This window comes from Schistocerca americana, chromosome X (assembly GCF_021461395.2).
Source record: "Schistocerca americana isolate TAMUIC-IGC-003095 chromosome X, iqSchAmer2.1, whole genome shotgun sequence".
Lineage (NCBI taxonomy): Eukaryota > Metazoa > Arthropoda > Insecta > Orthoptera > Acrididae > Schistocerca > Schistocerca americana.
This window is the reverse complement of record NC_060130.1, coordinates 682,611,559-682,636,312: the sequence shown is the minus strand read 5'-3', so window position 1 is coordinate 682,636,312 and position 24,754 is coordinate 682,611,559. Positions and strand designations below refer to the sequence as shown.

The following is a 24,754-nucleotide window of genomic DNA, read 5'->3' as shown; positions in this document are numbered from 1 at the left end:
CTTTGTGCTTGCCAAACCCTACCTTGACCAGCAAGGTCATTGGATCACTCCCCACCTGAGAAAATTTGGAGCATTATGGACGAGACCCTCCAACACCTTAGGATTTAGACGATCTAAACTGCCAGCAGGAAAGAATCTGGCACAATATCCCTCAGGAGGACATCCAAAAACTCTGTCAATCAATGTCAAGCTGAATAACTGCTCGCAAAAGCGCCAGAGGTGGATAAAGACGTTATTGAATCGCTAAATTTGTGAAGCTCTTTCTCTTGAAGAAATTATACAATTTTTCTGAAACTGTAGTAATTTGTTTGTCTGCACATGCACATCACATCTACCAATTTCCTTCACATTCGGATAATTCCTTCGTGGTGTGTCTTTTTTTATGTTGTAGTGTATTTGTAACAAGTCGTATTCAAATCTGTGTTTCCTGTGATTTCTCTAAATCACTCAAAGAGGATGCCAGGATGGATACTTCAACAGATCATGACCAGTCCTCTGTCTTACACTTCTACATTGTCTACATGTGTTCTGTCAATAATGATGTCTACTGGAGGCTAGATTCTAACTGTCTTTGTATTTCAAAAAGTAGCAGTTTGGTAGGTTCTGGGTCAATGATTCCTAAGACATAGAATTGATGTTTGATTGGCTGCAAAAATTTTAGCAGACTGCTTATATGAAACAACTCAATTTGCACAAGATTCCATCATCAGCTTGAAAATCTCATTACAGATGCATAGAAGATTTTTTATTTGGTTCTAGTATGACAGTATTTAACCACCATAATTTATATAAAATGAAAGTAGGAACAATGCACATGTAACCGGCATATGACACTCTGTGGAAAGGAGACATTCATAATTCGATGTCAGAATATAAGGGTGACAAGTATTCAAAGAGTGTTCTGGATACAAGTGACAGTAAGCCACTTGGTTGTATGAAAGCCAGTAATTCAGTTCCTGCATTAAGGACGACTGCTATTATATATTTTAGATCTTTATATCTGCTTGAGCTATAAACTTGACTAAGGCATCATATGTTCTTGTAGGTGGATCAGCAAGAACTAGGATAGTACATATAGGCTGAGAAGGACCAAGTCGCGATTTGTTCCTGCAAAAAGTTGACTCTGCAGTTTCATAATGCATGCACTGAAATAAAATGTGACTGATATCACAAATTGTCAAATCATCAGACTGACCCTGAGGTATCCTCAATAAGCTGAGCCGATGTAACTGGATCCATGTGCACAATAGACATTATTTTACTTGAGTATTTGGACTTCACAAACCATGGCCGTCTCAGTATGTGTGGCTTTACCCCATATTTGTCGACTATTAGACCATGCCTCCCACCTTGAAGGAACTGCTTGTTGTTTGAGTTACACAAGGTAGTCAATGTATGGGAGTTTGATGTTCATAGGCCTGCTGTTAATTGCATCTCTTGCTAGATGGTCTGTTTCATGCTTATATATAATGCCAGAATGAGGTTTGATCCAAGCGAAATCTGTAACGTGACCAGTCTTTTTTCCTTGATAATAGTTATCTGCTAAATATAAGGTATATTTACAAGCTCATTTGCTCCAATTCTGATAGCTAATATATTTTATAATGCTTTGCGAGTCAGTGATTATCACTGCTTTGGAGATTGGTAGAAAGATTACGCAGTTTACCACCTGCAGAACAGCGAGAAAGATGGAAACATCGCCTGGAAGCTGATACTTCCTTTCTTTAGCAGCCTGTGGGCAGGAAAAAGCGCATCCAGTATAACGTTCCATATCCACTTTTGAATCATCAGTGTAAGTGTGAGTACTGCCTGCCCACTTCTTTGAGAGGTATGACTTAGGTGAAAACGGCCCATTTCTGTTCATGTTGCCAGAAAAATCAGCATGTGTCACAGGAATTAATTGTGAAGAGCCACAGTATTCATATTAGAGCATTGGAAGAACTTCAGTTCTCTGAATTTTAGTTTGCAGGTGCTTCCAATATGACTACCTTTCATGGAAAAGAAGCTAAGTGTCCTGTGAATGCCTATTATTCCCCATGTGAGAGAACAGTTCACATTTTGTGACCAGAGGATGCGAGGTAGAATAGATTGCGATTTGACTGGTATTTTATGAGCAGAAAGTCGAACACTGCGGAACAACCTGGCATAGTACGTTTTGTAAAAGGTCAATTACCAATTTTTCCGGAGATATTTGCAACTGAAGGCTGTGGAATGTTTGATTTAGTACGCCTATCGCCTTTGACAGGTCACACACTGACTGATCCAGACTGTTATTCGTCACATACATACAAATATCGTCTACATACTGCAGAATTTTTACAGGAGGAGGGATAATTCTCTCCACCTCAGCAGCATACAGCGCAAAGAGTATAAGACTGAGAATGACTCCTTGCAGGAGACTTGTTGTATGAAGATGTCCAATCAGTTTGTTCCGAAAGCGAATCCAGGTGTGTTTTTCAGCAAAGGAGGTGCTTACTCCGCAATCAGCTATGGTGGGATTCCTGTGGTTTCCAACTTCTGTAGTGACACAGGTATGTGTACATTATCATATGCACCAACAACATCAAGAAAGACAGCTGTGACATTCTCCATCCATGTGGCCGCGCCATAGGTATCAGATGTTAAAATATTTAAATTATCAATTGTTCCCTTGCCTTCTCGAAACCAATACTGACACCACAGCAGGATTTCATTGGGTGCCAACTATCATTCCAAGTAGTTTTTAACCAAGGGCTCTCAAGTTTTGCCAATGCAAGAAGAAAGAGAAATAAGTATATATGATGTGGCCTGCTCCTCATCTTTATGTGGCTTCAATACAGATATCACTACTTGAGTTGTCCAGTCTTTTATTAGTGCTCTGTTCATCCAAATTTGATTACATATCTGTAACAGTTTTCTAAGTGCTTTGTCAGGGAGATTTTCTATCATTTCGTAGTGGATGCTGTCCTTGCCAGGTGATGAATTTGCCGCCTTTTGAATATTCCTCATCAGTTTGTCATATGATAATGGTACCACAATAGGATGACTGTGAACTCTGAGTCCTAAGGGATGAAACCCCTGCTCAGCTGCAGAATCGGTGATATTACGTTCATGAAGTCTTCAAGTAAGACACCAGTTAATAATGGCTGACGATTAGTTGAGTTATTGTGCTTAAGAAACTTTCCACCCATCAGTAAGACTAAGATTCACAAAAAGTTTTCAAGCTGTTCCTTTTAATGTATTTTAACTGTATTCGAACTCTCGCAGCTATTTTCTGACACTTTTATCGTTTCGTTGTTTCCAAAAGGTGTGGTACAAATTTTTCGCTGTACTATAGCCTTAGAGCACTCCAATGTCTACCAGACAAGGGGCCGTTGCTTCAAACCAATTACTTCCTTTTTCCTTGGTATAGAAGGTGTTGATTAGATTAGATTAGATTAGATTAATACTTGTTCCATAGATCATGAATACGACACTTCGTAATGATGTGGAACGTGTCAGGTTAATAAAAGATGTCTGTACAAGATATTACATTACACAAAATATTGCATGACACTAATGCTTAAGTTGGCTTTTTTTCCCCTCCCTTAATTTATATCTAAAAAATCAGCCAATGAGTAGAAGGAGTTGTCATCTAGAAATTCTTTTAATTTATTTTTAAATGTTGGTTGGCTATCTGTCAGGCTTTTGATGCTGTTTGGTTGGTGACCAAAGACTTTTGTGGCAGCATAATGTACCCCTTTCTGTGCCAAAGTCAGATTTAACCCTGCATAGTGAAGATCATCCTTTCTCCTGGTGTTATAGCTATGCACACTGCTATTACTTTTGAACTGGGTTGGATTATTAACAACAAATTTCATAAGTGAATATATATACTGTGAGGTTACTGTGAGGATCCCTAGATCCTTAAATAGATGTCTGCAGGATGACCATGGGTGGGCTCCAGCAATTATTCTGATTACACGTTTTTGAGCAATGAATACTTTTCTACTCAACGATGAATTACCCCAGAATATGATGCCATACGAAAGCAGTGAATGAAAGTAGGCATAGTAAGCTAATTTACTGAGATTCTTGAAGCTTCTGTGATAATTGAAATGAGATGTTGATAAACAACTAGGAACCTAACAAATTTTAAAGGAATGAAATTCCTCCTGGACTGTCTCAGTGTACAGTGGGGACTCTGCTTCCTTGATACACCGGTTGCTGGTTGGATATATAAGAGTAGCTGGATTTATGGGGAAATGTCGCAATTTCCAGACGGAAATGTTCTGAGCCAAGAGAGTCTTGTCTAACTGTCCACTTCATAACATGTTGAAAGACAGTGGAGTGGAATGTCAAATCAACAGCCGATGGTTGTTGAGAAGTACTAAATTGAGATTTCTGAGGCATGTGAGCAAATCTTTGCTATCTGCATCATCCAGTTCATAATCCCAAGCAGAGTGGTCTGTGTTGAAGTTTGCACAGGGAAGAAATTGTGTTTGGAGCTGGCCAATAATCTGATCCAGAACAAGATTTCGCTAATTTACACTGAGTAGGTTTGTAGAGCGTGAAAATGGGGAGTGAATTACAGTGGCCACTGCTTGCGAATCTGCGTCTGTAAGACTGGTATAAATTTTTTAAACTAAAGCATATCCTTAATTGAAATGGCAATACCTCCTTTCCCAGCCTCTCTGTCTTGTTTAAGTGTTGCATAGACTTTGAAGTACACTCGCTGAGACAGCTTAAATAAAGTTTTGCAAATGCAAGTCACCATTATGTGAGTGATGCTGAATTCTCTATAAAGATTCTGACTGTTCAAAATAGTCAATCGTGCATTCCACTGGATGAATTTAAAAGCCATTGTTAGATTTTCAGAAGTTTTCAATAGGCATTCCGTATATAATCCTGTGTCGTTACCATGTCTGTGTCATTTTTTAGGGAAAGAAAGATCTGCAGTATTAAGGCACAAAAACTGTTAATAGCAGCTTCTCAACCTGTATGAGCTGTGGCCAGGGGAGTGGGAGGATATGGATTGTTCGGTATTGAGCTCTGTGGACCCTGAAAGTCATATAGCATGTCATAATAGCCATGCTTGTATGACTACAAGTGAATGTTTTATTTTTCTAAGACCTGGGAAATGGAACCAATATACCACAACTTCACACTTAGGTCGCTGATGGAGTCTATTTTTTTTTTTTGTCATTTGCAAACGTTCTGGTTTCCTGCAAACTTTAGGTCACGCACTAACAGAGAGCGCTCGAGATGAGGAATATCAGCAGCAATTTACGCAAATGATGGACACTGTGATGGAATATCAAACGTGTAAGGAAAGCTATAAACGAAAAGTCTCATAGGAATCCGTGTGTTTGGAACAATGAGTGCTACTACGACATTATGTACTTACAGGGTGACAGTTGTTAAACTATATGAAACAAAATCGTCATAACTGCTGAACCGTTTGTGTTAGGACGTTCAAACTGCGCGGTTGACCGCGGGGCATGATGGGAATTAGTATGGTTTGTATTAGCGACGAAGCCCACCATTATAAAAACAGGTGACTGTGTGGTGTGCAATGTCGAGTCACGAAATAATCTGTGCGACATTCCTTGATGGCACAGTGACTACAGAACAGTACATGAAGGTTTTGGAAGATGATTTCATCCCAGTTATCCAAAGTGACCCTGACTTCGACAAGACGTGGTTCATACAAGACGGAGCTCGGATCCATCGAAGCAGGAGAGTGTTTGATGTCCTGGTCGAGCACTTTGAGATCTGCATTCTGTCTCTGGAGTACCCAAATGCCGCTGGAGTAGGTCTCGATTGGCTGGCATATTGTCCGGATCTGAGCACACGTGACTCCTTTTAGTGGGGCTATATAAAGACAAGGTGCACAGCAATAGCCCCAAAATCATTGCTGAACTGAAAATAGCCATTCAGAAGGTCATCGACAGTTTCGATGTTCTGACAATTCAGTACGTCATTCAGAATTTCGCTATTCGTCTGCGCCACATCATCACCAATGATGGCAGGCATATCAAACATGACATTACCTAAATTCAAATATATGTGTTGATATTTACATGATGAATAAAGTGTGTGCAAGCCATAGTTTGTAACTAATTTAATTTTTTTATATAGTCCAATAATTGCCACCCTGAAATGGAAGGGTGTAAGACAAGGCTGTAGCCTTTCGCCCCTACTCTTCAATCTGTACATCGAGGAAGCAATGATGGAAATAAAAGAAAGGTGTAGGAGTGGAATTAAAATACAAGGTGAAGGGATATCAATGATACGATTTGCTGATGACATTGCTATCCTGAGTGAAAGTGACGAAGAATTAAATGATCTGCTGAACAGAATGAACAGTCTAATGAGTACACAGTACGGCCTGAGGGTAAATCAGAGAAAGAAGAAGGTAATGAGAAGTAGTAGAAATGAGAACAGCGAGAAACTTAACATCAGGATTGATGGTCACGAAGTCAATGAAGTTAAGGAATTCTGCTACCTAGGCAGTAAAATAACCAATGATGGACGGAGCAAGGAGGACATCAAAAGCATACTCGCTATGGCAAAAAAGGAAATTCTGGCCAAGAAAAGTCTACTAATATCAAATACCGGCCTTAATTTGAGGAAGAAATTTCTGAGGATGTACGTCTGGAGTACAGCATTGCATGGTAGTGAAACATGGACTGTGGGAAAACCGGAACAGAAGAGAATCGAAGCATTTGAGATGTGGTGCTATAGACGAATGTTGAAAATTAGGTGGACTGATAAGGTAAGGAATGAGGAGGTTCTACGCAGAATCGGAGAGGAAAGGAATATGTGGAAAACACTGATAAGGAGACGGGACAGGATGATAGGACATCTTCTAAGATATGGGGGAATGACTTCCATGGTACTAGAGGTATCGGTAGAGGGCAAAAACTGTAGAGGAAGACAGAGATTGGCATACGTCAAGCAAATAATTGAGGACGTAGGTTGCAAGTGCTACTCTGAGATGAAGAGGTTAGCACAGGAAAGGAATTCGTGGCGGGCCGCATCAAACCAGTCAGTAGACTGATGACAAAAAAAAAAAAAAAAAAAAAAATTGGAAATATCAAAGGGAATTACGGCACTGAATAACTGAATGGACGTATGGCGCATCTGGACAATGGATACTGCTGAAATATACATATTGGGGATGTTGTTGATGTTTAAATGCTAAGGCACACTTTTGTGTGGGAAGGTACTCCACCTCTCTATCTTCAGTTACTTTCTTGGGAAATCTTCTCTCATCAGTGACTAAAAATTCAGACTTTATTTCTGCAAGAATGTCTTTATTAGATAATGCAATATCAACATCTCGAATAATGCTCAACCTCTTTGTGACAAATTTAGTGATTTAGGCCTCCACACCTTTCTGCCAAGAGACATGAAGTAACTGTAACTTATTTGCTAACTGCCCACATTTAGTTTCAATTTTATACCTGTTTCTGCCAATGGCGGAGATATGAAGAATTTCATGTCTCAAAATGTTCTTTAAACAACATTCTGGTTAAAGTCATCGAGTGCAGCTTTCCCACATTACCATTTTCGCCTTCTATAAATACAACATATGAACCTATACCTAAAGACTGGTATGTATTATCCCCCCTAGCATATTTCCTGTTGTTAGGCTAGGGAATGAGTTGCTTCCTACCAGAGTGACCGCTGTGATCTATTCATGCCCTTACTTCCCAACTGTTGTGGAATACGCTGCCCCTTGTAATGGCCATTTACACAACTGACACACAAGCTACTGTCTTCTCCTACAACGTCCACATTGTAGGCGACATTTGCAAGCTCACCACATCAACAACCACTACAACATTACTGCAATGTGTGCCACTTGGCTTTACCTTTTTTGGCGCGTTTGCGTCTGAAATTGGTACTTGTCGTGATGATGGTGAACTGTCTCGACTTTTGTCTCAGTGTGTTGTGCCAAGGTAGCTAGGTGCTGTGCATTGCAGACTGCGACGAGCCAAATGTATGCGAACAATGAAGTTCCACTCCTTCCTGATAATTCTGAGAACACATTTCAGTTTTACCCGACTGACTCGGGTCTGTAATTTACATTGTTGACGGAAAATGCGTCATGACTGCCTCGGTGGGCACGTACGCACGTCCATGACGACCACTGACTGGTATCGGCCGGGATCACGACATTAGTTAGCATTTTAACTATAGCTACTGAGCGTTATTTCCCAGAGAATTGCGGAATTAATTATTACGAACGATTTCTGAGCATCAAGAACAAACATGACATAGATACGTGAATCTAAACACACCACAAAAAAACATACTGCTGATACAGGAGGAAAAGCATACTGCCGTCCAGCCGACAGCTGTGACCGAGCGATTCTAGGCGCTTCAGTCCGGAACCGCGCTGCTGTTACGGTAACAGGTTCGAATCCTGCCTCGGGCGTGGATGTGTGTGATGTCCTTAGGTTAGTTAGGCTTAAGTAGTTCTAAGTCTAGGAGACTGATGATCTCAGATGTAAAGTGCCATAGTGCTTAGAGACATTTTTACTGTCGCACACTAAGCTCACAATTGTGTTGACTCGTCCGTGTCTCAGCGACGAATGCTAGATCTTACTAGCGGATTTCCAACTCCCGTGGGAACATGCCTAGTACAGAATCGCGGTGTTTACTATCATTCGGGTTGACAGTCATCGACGTTACGACGCTCTCCGCGCTACAGCTGGAGGTCTTTGAATTTGTCATCGCGAGTTTTTAAATTCCTTGCCCGCGAATGGCAGTAGTGCGTTTAGAACTTGGGGGAAAGTTGTTTACTGCTTGCAAGTGGGTTTATTTAATAAGATGAAGGAACTAAATGTAAATAGTGGAAAGCATAACAGGTCGAGGAAACGAAGAGGCAAAGAGAAGGAAGTGCCAACAAAACAAGTATCGCACATACACAAAACTGAAACGAAACCAAAATTTTTTGTCATAGTTCTGGGTGAGTTATTTTTCTAGTAATTATTTATTTATTTATTGGTCCTGTGAATCAAGGACTCGACAGTGTACAAAATATTTCAGACCACTCCTCAGTTACTATACACAATTTCTTGAAATTGTTTACACACACAATTTTTGCAAAGAGTAATATTAGCCTACATAATATTTTGTCATTCTATACATCGTACAAATACAGTCGTAATTGATGCTACGGTCTTGATTTTCTACAAACACCCTTACTGTATAGAAGCAGTCCTTGACCAGGCAATCCTTCACGGCTGATTTGAAATTGTTTCTGTGGATTTAAATAATGCATTATATACTTTGATGCTGATATGACGAATGCCTTTATGTAGTAGTCTGTATTTGTCTGCTGCACCTGTACGTCATGTATTTGCTGTGTCAGATTCATAATAATTACATTTTCAAGTACGTGAATACATGGAAATTGTAGTATTTTGTTGTTACTAAATATTTGTCTACTGGACGATCTTTGGCCTACCACTTTTTCTGTATGCTAAATTGTTTCAACTTGCTCCACAGTTTCCCCAAAATACCACACCATATTTCAGCACTGAGTGAACAGAAGCAAAATATAGACTATGGTCCTGAGATTATCATATGATTTACAGTTTCTTAGTTTTAGTATGATGAAACATGTTTTGCTTAGTTTTCTGTTTATGTAGTCTACAAAGATATCCTATTTCATTTTCCATTGGATTCATGTACTGAGGAACGTTGTACTCCCTATTTTTCCCATTGTTTGTCCATGTATTTCAATATGAGGATTAGCTTGTGCTCCTGTTGTGGTTGGATAATAAGTTCATTGGAACAGTTTCTTCTAGAGTTATAACCAAACTGTTTGCATCAATATACTGTATTACCTCTAGTACTTGAAGAAAACACAGTTGATACATTTTGTGTTCCAGTTACAAAGAATATAGTAGGGCTACCTACTTTTATTGTATTTCTTTAACCAGGATAGACTTTTACGTACAAAATATCAGTGTACAGTATAAATGTATTGTGAAGAATGTAGCAAACTCTCCAGCTGTTTGACACTCTAGTTTCTATACTTGAATAGTTTATCGAGATATGTGAGTTTCTATTAAATTGTATTTTTTGCCAAGTCTTTGCTAAAATATCTTTTTTGGAGGCAAACTACTATTGTAAAAGCAAATGCATAGAAAAAAATTATATTTCTGTTCAGATCCTGAAGGGTTATTCAGAGTTTACTTTACTGAATGTTGGAACATTACTGAAAGCTAAGCTTGACATACATTAGGAATTAAGTAACTTGGCCACATCTACATATTTCAGCTTGTTTATGTGATCCAGCCAACTTGAATAGTGTTTTCCAAACTCATTCTTTTAGAATGATGTCTCTAATAACAATTTGTGGGTCACATCTTCCCCTTTGGTTACCTGCTATGAAGATTTGTGAAATGAAGTAAACCCTTGTATTGTATGTTCATTGTTTCATGGCTATTTGACTTGAATTTATTTGAAATTTTCTGTTTAACAGTTGCATAATTTATTTTGTTTTGGTATAATTCAGTGAGTTTATAATGTTTTACAACACATTATATGACTTTTGTCACACATGTTGAGTGGAATGAAAATACCACAAACTTCTATTAGTGTCAATATAAAAGATTAACTGTGGAGTCACAATACTGTGAGCAAGTGTTTGCCCCTTAAGTTTGGTAGGTGTATTTTTATGTACTATATTTTTACGCCTAGTAGAAACAAATGCATGTAAATGTAAGACACACACAATTTGACACATATGCCTCTGCACTACCTTTTTCCCTATCCTTTCTTAGATGATTTTCTTCTTGATGTTAACCCTTTCAGGGGTAAAATTTATTTTGTATATAGCCTATTTGAGAAATAAAATGTAAAAAAAACTGTCTTTCTTTGTTATAAATAATACACTTCCACCATCAGAATTTTTGGCTAACCGATTTTGAAAATTGGTGAAGTTGGCGAGCATGTGTCCCACAAACCTAACTTGATCATTATTTTCATGGGAACCAAGGATTTCCAGAGTTAAATTTTTAATTTCAGGATGATTTTATCTGGATGGTATTGTGGAAAAAAAGTGTAACAAATCAGTATCAAACCACATTCATTCTCCTGACACTGAAAAATGTGAAACATAACACACAAGTTTTTAATATAACATTTGATGATGGTTTTGACATGCCACGCACCAATGGTTTCATGTTTTGTGAAGTTTTCTGGGTCACATATGTCCCAGTAAAAACAGATTATGCATGAACCAGCAGAATTACTGAGGTGTGTAGTAACGTTTCAAAGCAATGTCTGTGATTTATAAGAACACGCTGTTAGCCACTTAAGCCATTCATGGACTATATGAGATAGTGATTCACTGATTTTCATGTAGCAAACAGAGCCTAATTTGATTGCTCACAGGCTTCTATATATCCACCCCATGGTCCATATTATTTTTCTCTGAGTTACAAAGGCATCTCACTACATGTTAGCACAATACATATACAAGACCATTATGGTTCAGATCTGGCAAATTTGGGGGCCGGCGCATCAATTGGAACTTGCCACAGTGTTCCTCAAACTGCTCCATCACACTCCTGACCCTGTGACATGGCGCATTATCTTGTTGAAAAATACCACTGCCATAGGGAAACATGATCGTTATGACAGTCATGACAGGGTGTACGTGGTCCTCAACCAGTGTACGATACTTCTTGGCCTTCATGGTACCTTGAACAAGCTCCACTGGACCAATGGACACCCATGTGAATGTTCAGCAGAGCATAAAGGAGCCGCGGCCAGCTTGTCTCTATTACGCAGAACTTGTCAAGGTGCTGTTCCCTTGGGAGATGACGGATTAGCGCCCTCCCATCAGCATGATGGAGAATGTATCGGGATTCATCAGACTGTGCACTGCCCTGCCACTGCGTCAACTTCCAGTGCTGGTGGTCATGTGCCCCATTTCAGTCATAGTTGCTGATGTCTTAACATTGGCACATGCATGGGTTGTTGGCTGCGGAGGCCCATCGTTATGAGTTTTCGAAGCACTTTGTGTTCAGGCATGCTTGTACTCTGCCCAGCATTAAAGTCTCATGTTAGTTCCACCACAGTTTGTCTCTATCCTGTTTTACCAGTCTGCCCAGCATACAGTGTCCGACATGTCTAATGAGGGGTGGTCCCCCACACCCTCATCATTTGGATGTAGTTTCAACTTGGTTTTGCCATGAGTTGGAGACACTCATCCAGCACTCCTTGAATACCTGCGAAGTCATGCAGTTTCTGAAAAGCTCGTACCAAGCTTCCGGGCCACCAAAATCTGCCCTCATTCAAACTCAGACAGATTGTGTGCCATCCCCTTTGTACACACACTCACTGATACTACATGCATTGTGCATGTGTCTGACCAGCAGTCATTCCTTGCCAGGTACGCTGCTATCACCTGGATGGGTTATATCGATAGTAGGTAGGTGGTCATAATGTTGTGGCTGATCAGTGTAGTTGTCCCATGTATTAAGACAAAACACAAGTTCAAAAATATTGAGACAAGTAGATAACAGTGTCTTGTACCGGTCCATTGTTGTTGTAATTTTGCGAGCCCATGCCTATTACCTGATTATTGCATCAACTAACACAGCAATTAATTGTGATTTCATCCTTCTAAATGAACAGCAGTACGATAAAAAACAGGGGGCTAGGTGAGAAAAAAATTACAATCTGTGCAACAAAATGCCACAGAATCTGAGCGAGCACCACAATACCACATTGAGGCAGTTGTGCACGAGATAATTAGTAAATGAATAAGTGTTTGGGTGGGATCCGATACAGCTGCACTGTATAATGCTGAAAGTGTGTCATTACTGTGGGGTAACACTTGGACATGGCAACAAAATGGTACAATGAAAGTTTATTTTATTATTGTTTAGTTAAACAGGACCCTAATTGATAATGTTTTATTTGGTGGAGCTCAAAGCAAGAAAATAACTGTTATGCACTAACAAATGTCTGTCTGATCTTGACACACAGTTAGTTAGGGCAATTAACATAGTGCCTTGCAGTAAGGATACTCCTCAGTGGAAATTAGTGAGAATAATTAATGACTCCAGGACAAATGTTTTGAAGAATCATTTACAGGTGATGACCTGGGATGAAATTTATAATGAACCAAATTTAATCTATTCAATGATAAATTCACATAATTATTTGAAAATAGATTTCCGCACAAGCTAATCAGGAAGGACACAAAACAACCATGTAAAAGACTGTACATTATTATTGAGATTAAAGTATCTTGTGAAAGGAAAAGGGAAATGTATCTTTTTGGCAAGAACAAGTAAGAATCTTGCAGTAGTTGCACACTACAAAAACTACCCAAATGTTGCTAAGAAAGATTATTAAAAAACAAGAAATGTGTACATACTTCCAGAAAGCAGTAATCCTGACAACAGACTTAAGGCTATATGGAACGTAGTGAAACGAGGGGTAGGACAGCCAGCCACAAAACAAAATAACATCGCAACTGAGCTGAGTGAAAGGGCTGTAAATGATGAGTCTTAGGTAGAAAATGTATTTAATAATCATTTCTTAAATATAGTGGAAAGCATCGGGACAAACAGTTCAAGAGAAAAATCCCAGCAGTATGTCGAAAAAGTAATTCTCAGGAAATTCAATCATATGAATACCAACTTCTCCTGCTGAAATTAAGAAAATTATACATTCTCTCAAAAATAAAAGCTTCCAGTAGTGTTTCCAATAGAGTACCAAAGATTCCCCCCCCCCCCCCCCCCCCCCATATAATAAGCTTAGACTTATCCAAAATATGTAATGCATCGTCTAACTCAAGGAATTTTTCCAGAAAGACTGAAGTATACCAATGTTAAAGCCCTCATTAAGAAAGGTGATAAGAGACATGTCAATAACTACTGACCTGTTCCACTCTTGATATCATTTTCCAAAATTTTTGAAAAGATGATGCTTTGTAGAATAGTATCTCACTGTAGCAACAATAATATCCTCAGCAAACCACAGTTAGGGTTTCAAAAAGGTTTCTCTTCTGGGAATACCATTTACATGTTCACTCACCAGATTTTACAAGCAATAAATAATAAAGAGCTGACAAGTGCGAGAATTATCGCACAATCAGCTTAACAGCTCATGCATCGAAGCTGCTTACAAGAATAATGTACAGAAGAACGGAAAAGAAAATTGAGAATGCGCTAGGTGACGATCAGTTTGGCTTTAGGAAAAGTAAAGGGACGAGAGAGGCAATTCTGACGTTACGGCTAATAATGGAAGCAAGGCTAAAGAAAAATCAAGACACTTTCATAGGATTTGTCGACCTGGAAAAAGCATTCGACAATATAAAATGGTGCAAGCTGTTCGAGATTCTGAAAAAAGTAGGGGTAAGCTATAGGGAGAGACGGGTCATATACAATATGTACAACAACCAAGAGGGAATAATAAGAGTGGACGATCAAGAACGATGTACTTGTATTAAGAAGGGTGTAAGACAAGGCTGTAGCCTTTCGCCCCTACTCTTCAATCTGTACATCGAGGAAGCAATGATGGAAATAAAAGAAAGGTGTAGGAGTGGAATTAAAATACAAGGTGAAAGGATATCAATGATACGATTCGCTGATGACATTGCTATCCTGAGTGAAAGTGAAGAAGGAATTAAATGATCTGCTGAACGGAATGAACAGTCTAATGTGAGTACACAGTATGGTTTGAGAGTAAATCGGAGAAAGACGAAGGTAATGAGAAGGAGTAGAAATGAGAACAGCGAGAAACTTAACATCAGGATTGATGGTCACGAAGTCAATGAAGTTAAGGAAATCTGCTACCTAGGCAGTAAAATAACCAATGATGGACGGAGCAAGGAGGACATCAAAAGCATACTCGCTATGGCAAAAAAGGAATTTCTGGCCAAGAAAAGTCTACTAATATCAAATACCGGCCTTAATTTGAGGAAGAAATTTCTGAGGATGTACGTCTGGAGTACAGCATTGCATGGTAGTGAAACGTGGACTGTGGGAAAACCGAAACAGAAGAGAATCGAAGCATTTGAGATGTGGTGCTATAGACGAATGTTGAAAATTAGGTGGACTGATAAGGTAAGGAATGAGGAGGTTCTACGCAGAATCGGAGAGGAAAGGAATATGTGGAAAACACTGATAAGGAGACGGGACAGGATGATAGGACATCTTCTAAGACATGAGGGAATGACTTCCATGGTACTAGAGGTATCGGTAGAGGGCAAGAACTGTAGAGGAAGACAGAGATTGGCATACGTCAAGCAAATAATTGAGGACGTAGGTTGCAAGTGCTACTCTGAGATGAAGAGGTTAGCACAGGAAAGGAATTTGTGGTGGGCCGCATCAAACCAGTCAGTAGACTGATGACAAAATAATAATAATAATGATAATAAAGCAGCACCGGTTGGTATTTTCTGCAACCTATCTGTCATTTGACTGTGTGAATCACAGTATTCTCCTAGATAAATTTATGTTTTATGGGATTGATAATATAGCCAATCAGTGGATAATGTCATATTTAACCAAATGAATTCAGGTAGTTGTATTTTGTAATTTAACCAATATAGTTTGTGGACATAGTTCTGACTGGGGAGAAAGTATGTATGGGGTTCCACAAGCTCAATCTCAGGTCCATTATTGATCGTCATATATGTAAACAATCTTCCCTCCAATACATAGCAAATAGAATTAGTTTTTACAGTTGACACTAGTATTGTAATCAATCCAAGCATACATGCAGAAACAGAAGAAATTGTAAATAAAGTTTTTAAAAGTATCATTGACAAGGTTTCTGTGAATTGTTTCACCTTCAGTTAAAAAAAAAAAAAAAAAGGTGCAACACATTCAGTTCTGCACATCTATGGGTATTACACCAATGATAAGTGTAACAACAAGTAATTAATAAATCAAGTGGAAACTTAAAAATTCTTAGTGATCCATACTGTTGAGAATTTAAATTGGAAAAAGCACATTTTGGAACTCCTAAAACAATTCAGTTCAGCCTTATTTGCACTTAGCAACATTGCAAATCTTGGGGAGAGACAAATCAGTAAGTTGACAGATTTTCATTCAATAATGTCATATGCAGTAATGTTCTGGGGTAACTCATCTTTAAGAATGAAAGTTTTCATTGCACAAAAACGTGCTGTAAGAATAATATGTGGTGATCACCCATGATCATCTTGTAGTCGTCTGTTTAAGGAGTTGGGCATTCTGACTACTGCATCATAGTATATTTATTCCCTCATGAAGCTTCTTTTTTGTAAATAATAGACTCACTTCAAATGAAATGATTATTTGTATAATTACAATAACAGAAAGAAAAATGGCATTCATTGCTCCACATGAAGGTTGTGCACAGTGCTGCAACTAAAATTTTTTATCACTTGTCCAGTGATATAAAATGTCTGACAGGCAGCAAAGCAAAATATGAAAACAAACTTAGAAAGTTTCTCCTTGACAGCTCCTGCTATTCCACAAAATAATTTCTATTACTGCAATGTGTAAAAGGTGTTGGGTAGGAGTTACTACCTGACATCTGTGTGTATTTTTTCTTTTTGTAAGGAAAAAACTTGGAAGTGTTCAGAATGTAATCATATGTACGAATTAATTTGCGATGTGAATGTAAAATGACTCATTCCACATCATTACGATCTGTTGTGCAAACTGATCCATGTAACATGTAACTAACTAACTATTACTTTTGTGGAACTTATGTATTCCATAAACCACAAAAGGTTAATTGTAGGATAGTCATTTGCTTCATATGGAGTAGTCATTTTATGTTGCATTTAATTTACAGTGACTGACACTGAATAAATGTAAAATAGTATCAGATTCTTTATCAGTAGTTTAGCATATGCGCATGTAGTAGACTTCATAAGTATATTTATTAAGTATTTTTTAATGTGAAGTTTAATGCAAATATATTTTTTAGAAAGTTATACTTGCATTGGTGATTTGTAAGAATCCTTGTAAGGAAAAAACGGATTTTGTAAGAAAAACCTGTACAGCTTTTTCGTAAACAATTATCACTATTGTCATTATGTTACTAGATTTGTTTCTTACTTTGTGATAAATAATATTACCCTTAATTAATATCATTTAGTTGACCCTGCATACTTTAGTCAGACTAGGTTCAGGCTTTTGGTATAGACTATGATTATGTTTTTGTTGATGTGGCATGAATCAACAGTTTTTATGAAGACCAACGCAATAATAAACTTTGTCCTAGATATTTGGATTATTTTTTTCTATAACGCATGGAGTTTTTGTTCTTGAAGCCATAATAATTATTCATATTTGGGTATTTTATGAAAAATTCTAGTTTCCGTTGGTTAACTTTTTGAGTACACTGAGGTAAATGACTATTTACCTGTTTGTTATTAACAACAACAAGATTATTTTAAATGGCTGGATTTGTATGTGCATGTCTACTACTTTTCTACTACACAAGTCAATCTATAGTGTATCCTGTGATATTATTATTAAATATCCTTCCTAATATGCTCATTACTCCTGTGCAGATAACATGGGATATGCTGCTTCATATAGCTATCTTGATTTTTACAAGTGTGCTTCTCGCTTTATGTGTATGAATGGTGGACTGGGAAGGATCACTTTCAGCCTTTTATGCTGTTTCACTCCAATGGCAAATGGTGCTCAATATTGCAAATTTTGTTTTCCACTCTAATGCCACACCTCATTCGACACAATGTTTTTTGCATACTTCACATACTCCATCCTTGAATCTGACAGTACTAGATATCAATGCTACATAGTACTGCCACCTAGGAAAATCTGCATTAACTCAGTGTCAAACTGTAGCAGTTGTGTTGAGAGAAAGGTTGTAATTATTATGTTCAAGTTAGTAGGCACAAAATGACTAGCTCTTCACCCACAGCCTTTTCTGAGGAAGAGATTGTAGAGCTTTTAGAGGAATGGCTAAATGTAAATGAGGGTGATAATGATTTTGATGATGACAGTCATTCATTTGTAAACAGAGTGAAATGATGATTGAAACAGTCTATCACGAGTTAAAAAAATCACACAATGAAAGGTTTTGTATTGTAATGCTTATTTGAATGCAAGTACACTTACCATTTTAATGTACTCCCTGCTTGTTGGTCGGTGGCCTCATTGTTCCCACAGAGAGACTCGTGCAGTTGTCTGTGGTGTAGTTTAAATGAGAGTGCACAAAGATGACCTATATTTGCATTGCAGAGTGCAAAGGTTTAAATTACTGTTTGAAATTAAGTTCTATGAAGTTAAAAAATAGACTGTGTTACATCAAATGTGATTGGGTTGTGGGAATGGTAGGAATCTACTTCTCCATATATAAGCGCACATTAAGTACTGTGACTGGGTTGGTCTTGAAAAATGTGTGTATCAGAAAATAATAGAACAAAACATATCCTGTGGCTAGCAAAATATTTATATAAATCATAGCACTTCAGAAGGATTTGCAAAACTTAAGTGTAATCAAACTTGCAGAACCATTTACTAGGTTATGGAAAGGTATACTCCAGGTTAAAACTCTGAGAGCTGGCTAAACAAATAAGCTTATTTAATACCCAGATAGTAGAGTAAACTGCCATAATTTTTGTTTTATGTAGCATTTTAAGTTAAAAGGGTAAGGATTGTTGTCTACATTGATGTTAAACATAGGGATACAAACAAACAAAAAACTGCAATTCGATCTGCGTGATGATAGAAAAATCATGAAAAGAGTGATTTACGAGCTTGAGAAGACTGCTGTTTTAAACTCTCTTTCAACTTACCAGTTACTGCAGCTCACTCCACTGCAGCAAGTCTGAACAAGGTGATGTAGCAGTAGGAGTGCTGAACTCTCATTCAGGAGGAATAAGGTTCAAATCCCCATTCATCAACCAAGATTTTCCCATTCCACAGTTTCCTTAAACCAGTTATGGCACATGTTGAGGTATTTCTTTCGTCAAGGATATGACAAAAATCCTTCCATTGCCTTGTTCCATCCGTGTTTGTACTCTGTTCTTACTGACCTTGTTGTTGACTGTCTGATAAACCTTAATGTTTGGAAGGCCTGTGCATGCTGTTTCCTTGGAATCTCTGTTGTCAACAGAGTGTAAGTTATGGTGGTGGATCAGCTGATTTGTATAGCAAGTGATTTAATGGGCAGTCTTCACCAAAAACAAGGCTTAACATTAATATTCGATTCTTAATTAAAATTCGTTGGCTTTGCCAACTCTGTCAGTCTATCACCTTCCAATGTAACATAGACCCAGGCTATGTGGAGTTTGAGCTATGCCACAGATCAGTCAGTCATCACAACCAAGATCCAGATGAATTCATTAACAACTATTTCAACATTACATATAGCCCTACTACCATGTATCAATAACAGAAATGTCAGTCTGTCGCCGAAGCAGTCTGTGAAGTGAGAATTGTCCACTCAAGGCAAATACTTCATATTTTGTGGTATGAGAAAGTCATCTGGCTAGTGGCTGATCATTGGTTACCCCATACTGTCTTCCCACTGGCTGCCCGCAGCTTGACATGTAGATGCAATGCCCAAGGGTTCAAATGGCTCTAAGCATTATGGGACTTAACAATGCCCAATGGTGAGACTGTACACAAGCATAGTGTTTCAGTGGCTGCTGATGAATATTAGACAAATCTTCCTTCCACCTAGTGAGATGAAATGGTGGTTTAAACACAGGACTCAAATATGGGAGGATTGTTGCCCACGTACTTGTACAGATGTAAAGATTTAGGGCTGCTGTAGGTTCCCTAAATGATTAAGGATGAATGCTGGGATGCAGTCCCATTCTTGTCCATCCAAAAGTTTGGATTCCATATATATCATGGTTGTGCCCTGTATACCACATACTGAGATGTATTTATTGTAGATCGTCCAGCCCTAAGTTTTATAATGGAATTTTGGGCAATCCTGAAGTGGGCTACTCTGAAGAATGATATTGGTTCCCAAATGACAGCAAATACTGACACAAAATCCTGCACTTGCAGAACTGTAAGCTGCAATAAGCCTTTACAAGACGCAGTTCCGTAGTAGACTTACACATCTATCACCGTCCTGAGACATTTGTTTGCTATTGAAAACATTATTATTCCACCATCATCAACGAGGCGAGCACCAGTCATCAGTCAAGATGTTCAGTTTTAAACTGTGGAACTTTTGTTGATAAAGCTACTCACACTCACAAAAGAAATCTACATACCAGCAATGATAATAAGTGTGGTAGGTGTTCAAGGAAAACTTTAAATCACTGTCAAGAGTAGCCACAACTCATCCCTAAAGCAGTATGTGTAGGGGCAGCCAAACCAGTCCAGGAACAGCAGCTTAATGTCGCCGATGAAGAATTGTACATCACTACCACTACAGAAAATGCAGGGGAAGAAGCTACTATCAAACTTTCAAAAGAACCTGGCCTGACTGAGGAACCAACCTCAGCAATTGATAGCCATTTTGTATCAATTTTTGGATCCTTTCAGATCCATAGTGGAGAAAGATAGACCAAGCAGCTCATGGTAAAATACCATACCAACATGGAGGATCATCCATGAGTTAGCTAGCACTCATATAGTGTGCTGCCATCTGAATGACGGCTATCTGGGAGGAAATGGAGATGCTGCAAGGTGGCATCATTGAACTTTCAGAACATCCTTGGTTCTCTCCTGTGGTCCTTGTGAAGAAGGATGGCACATAGCATTTCTGCGTCAACTAATGATGTCTATCCATTGCTGCACACTGATGAGACACTATCCTGCTTGCAAAGAGCAAACTACACTTCTGGCCATTAAAATTGCTACACCACGAAGATGACGTTGTGCAGACACGAAATTTAACTGGCAGGAAGAAGATGCTGTGATATGCAAATGATTAGCTTTTCAGAGCATTCACACAAGGTTGGCGCTGGTGGCGACACCTACAACATGCTGACGTGAGGAAAGTTTCCAACCGATTTCTCATACACAAACAGCAGTTGACCGGCATTGCCTGGTGAAATGTTGTTGTGATGCCTCGTGTAAGGAGGAGAAATGCATACCATCACATTCCCAACTTTGATAAAGGTCGGATTGTAGCCTATCGTGATTGCGGTTTATCGTATCACGACATTGCTGCTCGCGTTGGTCGAGATCCAATGACTGTTAGCAGAATATGGAATCGGTGGGTTCCGGAGGGTAATACGGAACGCCGTGCTGGATCCCAACGGCCTCGTATCACTAGCAGTCGAGATGACAGGCATCTTATCTGCATGGCTGTAACGGATCGTGCAGCCACGTCTCGATCCCTGAGTCAACAGATGGGGGCGTTTGCAAGACGACAACCATCTGCACGAACAGTTCGATGATGTTTGCAGCAGCATGGACTATCAGGTCGGAGACCATGGCTGTGTTTACCCTTGATGCTGCATCACAGACAGGAGGGCTTGCGATGGTGTACTCAACGATGAACCTGGGTGCACGAATGGCAAAACGTCATTTCTTCGGATGAATCCAGGTTCTGTTTACAGCATCATGATTGTTGCAACCGTGTTTCGCGACATTACTGTGAACACACATTGGAAGCGTGTATTTGTCATCGCCATACTGGCGTATCACCCGGCGTGATGGTATGGGGTTCCATTGGTTACACGTCCCTGTCAAATCTTGTTCGCATTGATGGCACTTTGAACAGAGGACGTTACATTCAGATGTGTTACGACCCATGGCTTTACCCTTCATTCGATCCCTGCAAAACCCTACATTTCAGCAGGATAATGCACGACCGCATGTTGCAGGTCCTGTACAGGCTTTTCTGGATACGGAAAATGTTCGACTGCTGCCCTGGCCAGCACATTCTCCAGATCTCTCACCAATTGAAAATGTCTGGTCAATGGTGGCCGAGCAACTGGCTTGTCACAATATGCCAATCACTACTCTTGATGAACTATGGTATCGTGTTGAAGCTGCATGGGCAGCTTTACCTGTACACGCCATCCAAGCTCTGTTTGACTCAATGCCCAGGCGTATCAAGGCCGTTATTACGGCCAGAGGTGGTTGTTCTGGGTACTGATTTCTCAGGATCTATGCACCCAAATTGCGTGAAAATTTAATCACATATAAGTTCTAGTATAATATATTAGTCCAATGAATACCCATTTATCATCTGCATTTCTTCTTGGTGTAGCAATTTTAATGGCCAGTAGTATACTTCCCCACAATGGACTTGTACAAAGGTTACTGGCAGATTGAGACTAACTGGGAAAAGGCTGCCTTTATAACTTCTGATGGTTTTTGTGTGAGTTTAAAGCTATGACATTTTGTACTTGTAGGGTTCTAACCACCTTCAAACATAGGATGGGAAACATACTTTGACACCTTAAATGGTTGATGAATCTTTGCTGTCTGGGTGACAGTCATTCTTAGAAGATATTCCAAGATCATCTAAGCTGCCTGATAATCGTGCTGCAGTGTGTTCAGACTGCAGGCTCTAGCCTCAATTAGAAAAAGTGCCTCTTCTCTGCCGAAGAAATAAATAAAAAAATTGGGGCATCTGGTGAATGGAAATGGAGTTTTGTTCCAATCCAGAGAAAAAAATTTGGGGCATCTGGTGCATTTATTTATTTTATTTTATTTATGTATTGTTCCGTGGGACCAAATTAAGGAGAAGTCTCCATGGTCATGGGACGAGTCAATACATGAAATTATAACACGATAGTAGAAACAGATAAAATGAAATACAAGAAACGTATTCAGGCGACAATTCGTAAGTTTAAATAAAGAAAATCAACAATGTAACACTGGAATTTGCTTAATTTTTCAGCTCTTCCAGGAGCTCCTCGACAGAATAGAAGGAGTGAGCCATGAGGGAACTCTTCAGTTTAGAATTAAAAGCGTTTGGGCTACTGCTAAGATTTTTGAGTTCTTGTGGTAGCTTATTGAAAATGGATGCAGCAGAATAGTGCACTCCTTCCTGCACAAGAGTCAAGGAAGTGCATTCCTCGTGCAGATTTGATCTCTGCCTAGTATTAACTGAGTGAAAGCTGCTAACTCTTGGGAATAAGCTAAGATTGCTAACAACAAACGACATTAAAGAAAATATATACTGTGAGGGCAGTGTCAGAATTCCCAGACTATGGAATAGGGGTCGACAAGAGGTTCTCAAACTTACACCACATATAGCTCGAACAGCCCGTTTTTGAGCCAAAAATACCCTTTTTGAATCAGAAGAATTATCCCAAAAAATAATACCATATGACATAAGCGTATGAAAATATGCGAAGTAGACTACTTTTCGTGTTGAACTGTCATGTATTTCAGATACTGATCTAATGGTAAATAAAGCAGCATTTAGTTTCTGAACAAGATCCTGAACATGGGCTTTCCACAACAGCTTACTATCTATCCAAACCTCTAGGAACTTGAATTGTTCCATCTCACTTATAATATGCCCATTCTGTATGATCAAAATATCAGTTCTTGTTGAATTGTGAGTTAGAAACTGTAAAAACTGAGTCTTACTGTGATTTAGCATCAAATTATTTTCCACAAGCCACAAATTTATTTCATGAACTACATTATTTGATAATGTTTCAATATTACACACAAGATCCTTCACTACCAAGCTGGTGTCATCAGCAAACAGAAATATTTTTGAGTCACCTGTAATATTAGAAGGCATATCATTTATATAAATAAGAAACAGTCTTGGCCCCAGCACTGACCCTTGGGGAACGCCCCACTTAACAGTGCCCCATTGGGACTGAACATCACTACCACTCTCAATAATGCGGAGAATTACCTTCTGCTTTCTGTTCTCAAAGTAAGAGGCGAACCAATTGTAAGCTACTCCCCTTACTCCATAGTGGTCCAACTTCTGCAGTAATATTTTGTGGTCAACACAGTCAAAAGCCTTCGTTAAATCAAAGAAAACACCTAGCGTTCGCATCCTTTTATTTAATCCATCCAAAACTTCACAGAGAAAAGAGAATATAGCATTTTCAGTTGCTAAACCGTTTCTAAAACCAAACTGTACATTTGACAACAAATTATGTGAATTTAAATGCTCTGGTAACCTTGTATATACAACCTTCTCGATAACTTTAGCAAACACCGATGGCATAGAAATAGGTCTATAATTGTCAACATTATCCCTGTCTCCCTTTTTATAAAGTGGCTTCACTACCAAGTACTTTAATTGGTCAGGAAACCGACCACTCCTAAAGGAAAAGTTACAGATATGGCTAAGCACTGGGCTAACGTACATAGAACAATACTTCAGTATTCTGCTAGATACCCCGTCATATCCATGAGAGTTCATGGTCTTTAGTGATTTAATTATTAACTCAATCTCCCTCTTGTCAGTATCATGGAGGAGCATTTCAAGTAACAGTCTCGGAACACTTTTTTCTACGAGCGCTATATGATTCCCTGTTGGAACTAGGTTTCTATTTAGTTCACCTGCTATATTCAGATAGTGATTATTAAATACTGTACAAATATGTGACTTATCAGTAACACGGACATTCCCACTACGCACTGATTCTATATCCTCGACCTGTCTCTGCAGACCAGCCACTTCCTTTATGATTGACCATGTGGTTTTAATTTTATCCTGAGACTTAGCTATTCTATCTGCATACCACATACTTTTTGCCTTCTTAATAACTTTTAAGCACCTTACAATACTGTTTGTAATGGGCTGCTGCATTTAGATTTTGACTGTGTCTAATGTTTTGATATAATTGCCACTTAGTTCTACAGGATATTCTTATCCCTCTAGTCAG

General features: G+C 38.8%; 1 protein-coding gene across 1 annotated transcript in view; it reads left to right on the top strand.

Moving 5' to 3' along the window:
• The first annotated feature begins 8,559 nt into the window (after positions 1–8,559).
• LOC124555372 (probable C-mannosyltransferase DPY19L1) overlaps positions 8,560–24,754 on the top strand; it is a 222,190-nt gene continuing 205,995 nt past the window's right edge. Inside the window, exon 1 of the mRNA XM_047129261.1 lies at positions 8,560–8,938. Within this exon, the coding sequence (XP_046985217.1) occupies positions 8,800–8,938 (139 nt within the window). The 5' untranslated portion in view covers positions 8,560–8,799. The remainder of the gene's footprint in view (positions 8,939–24,754) is intronic.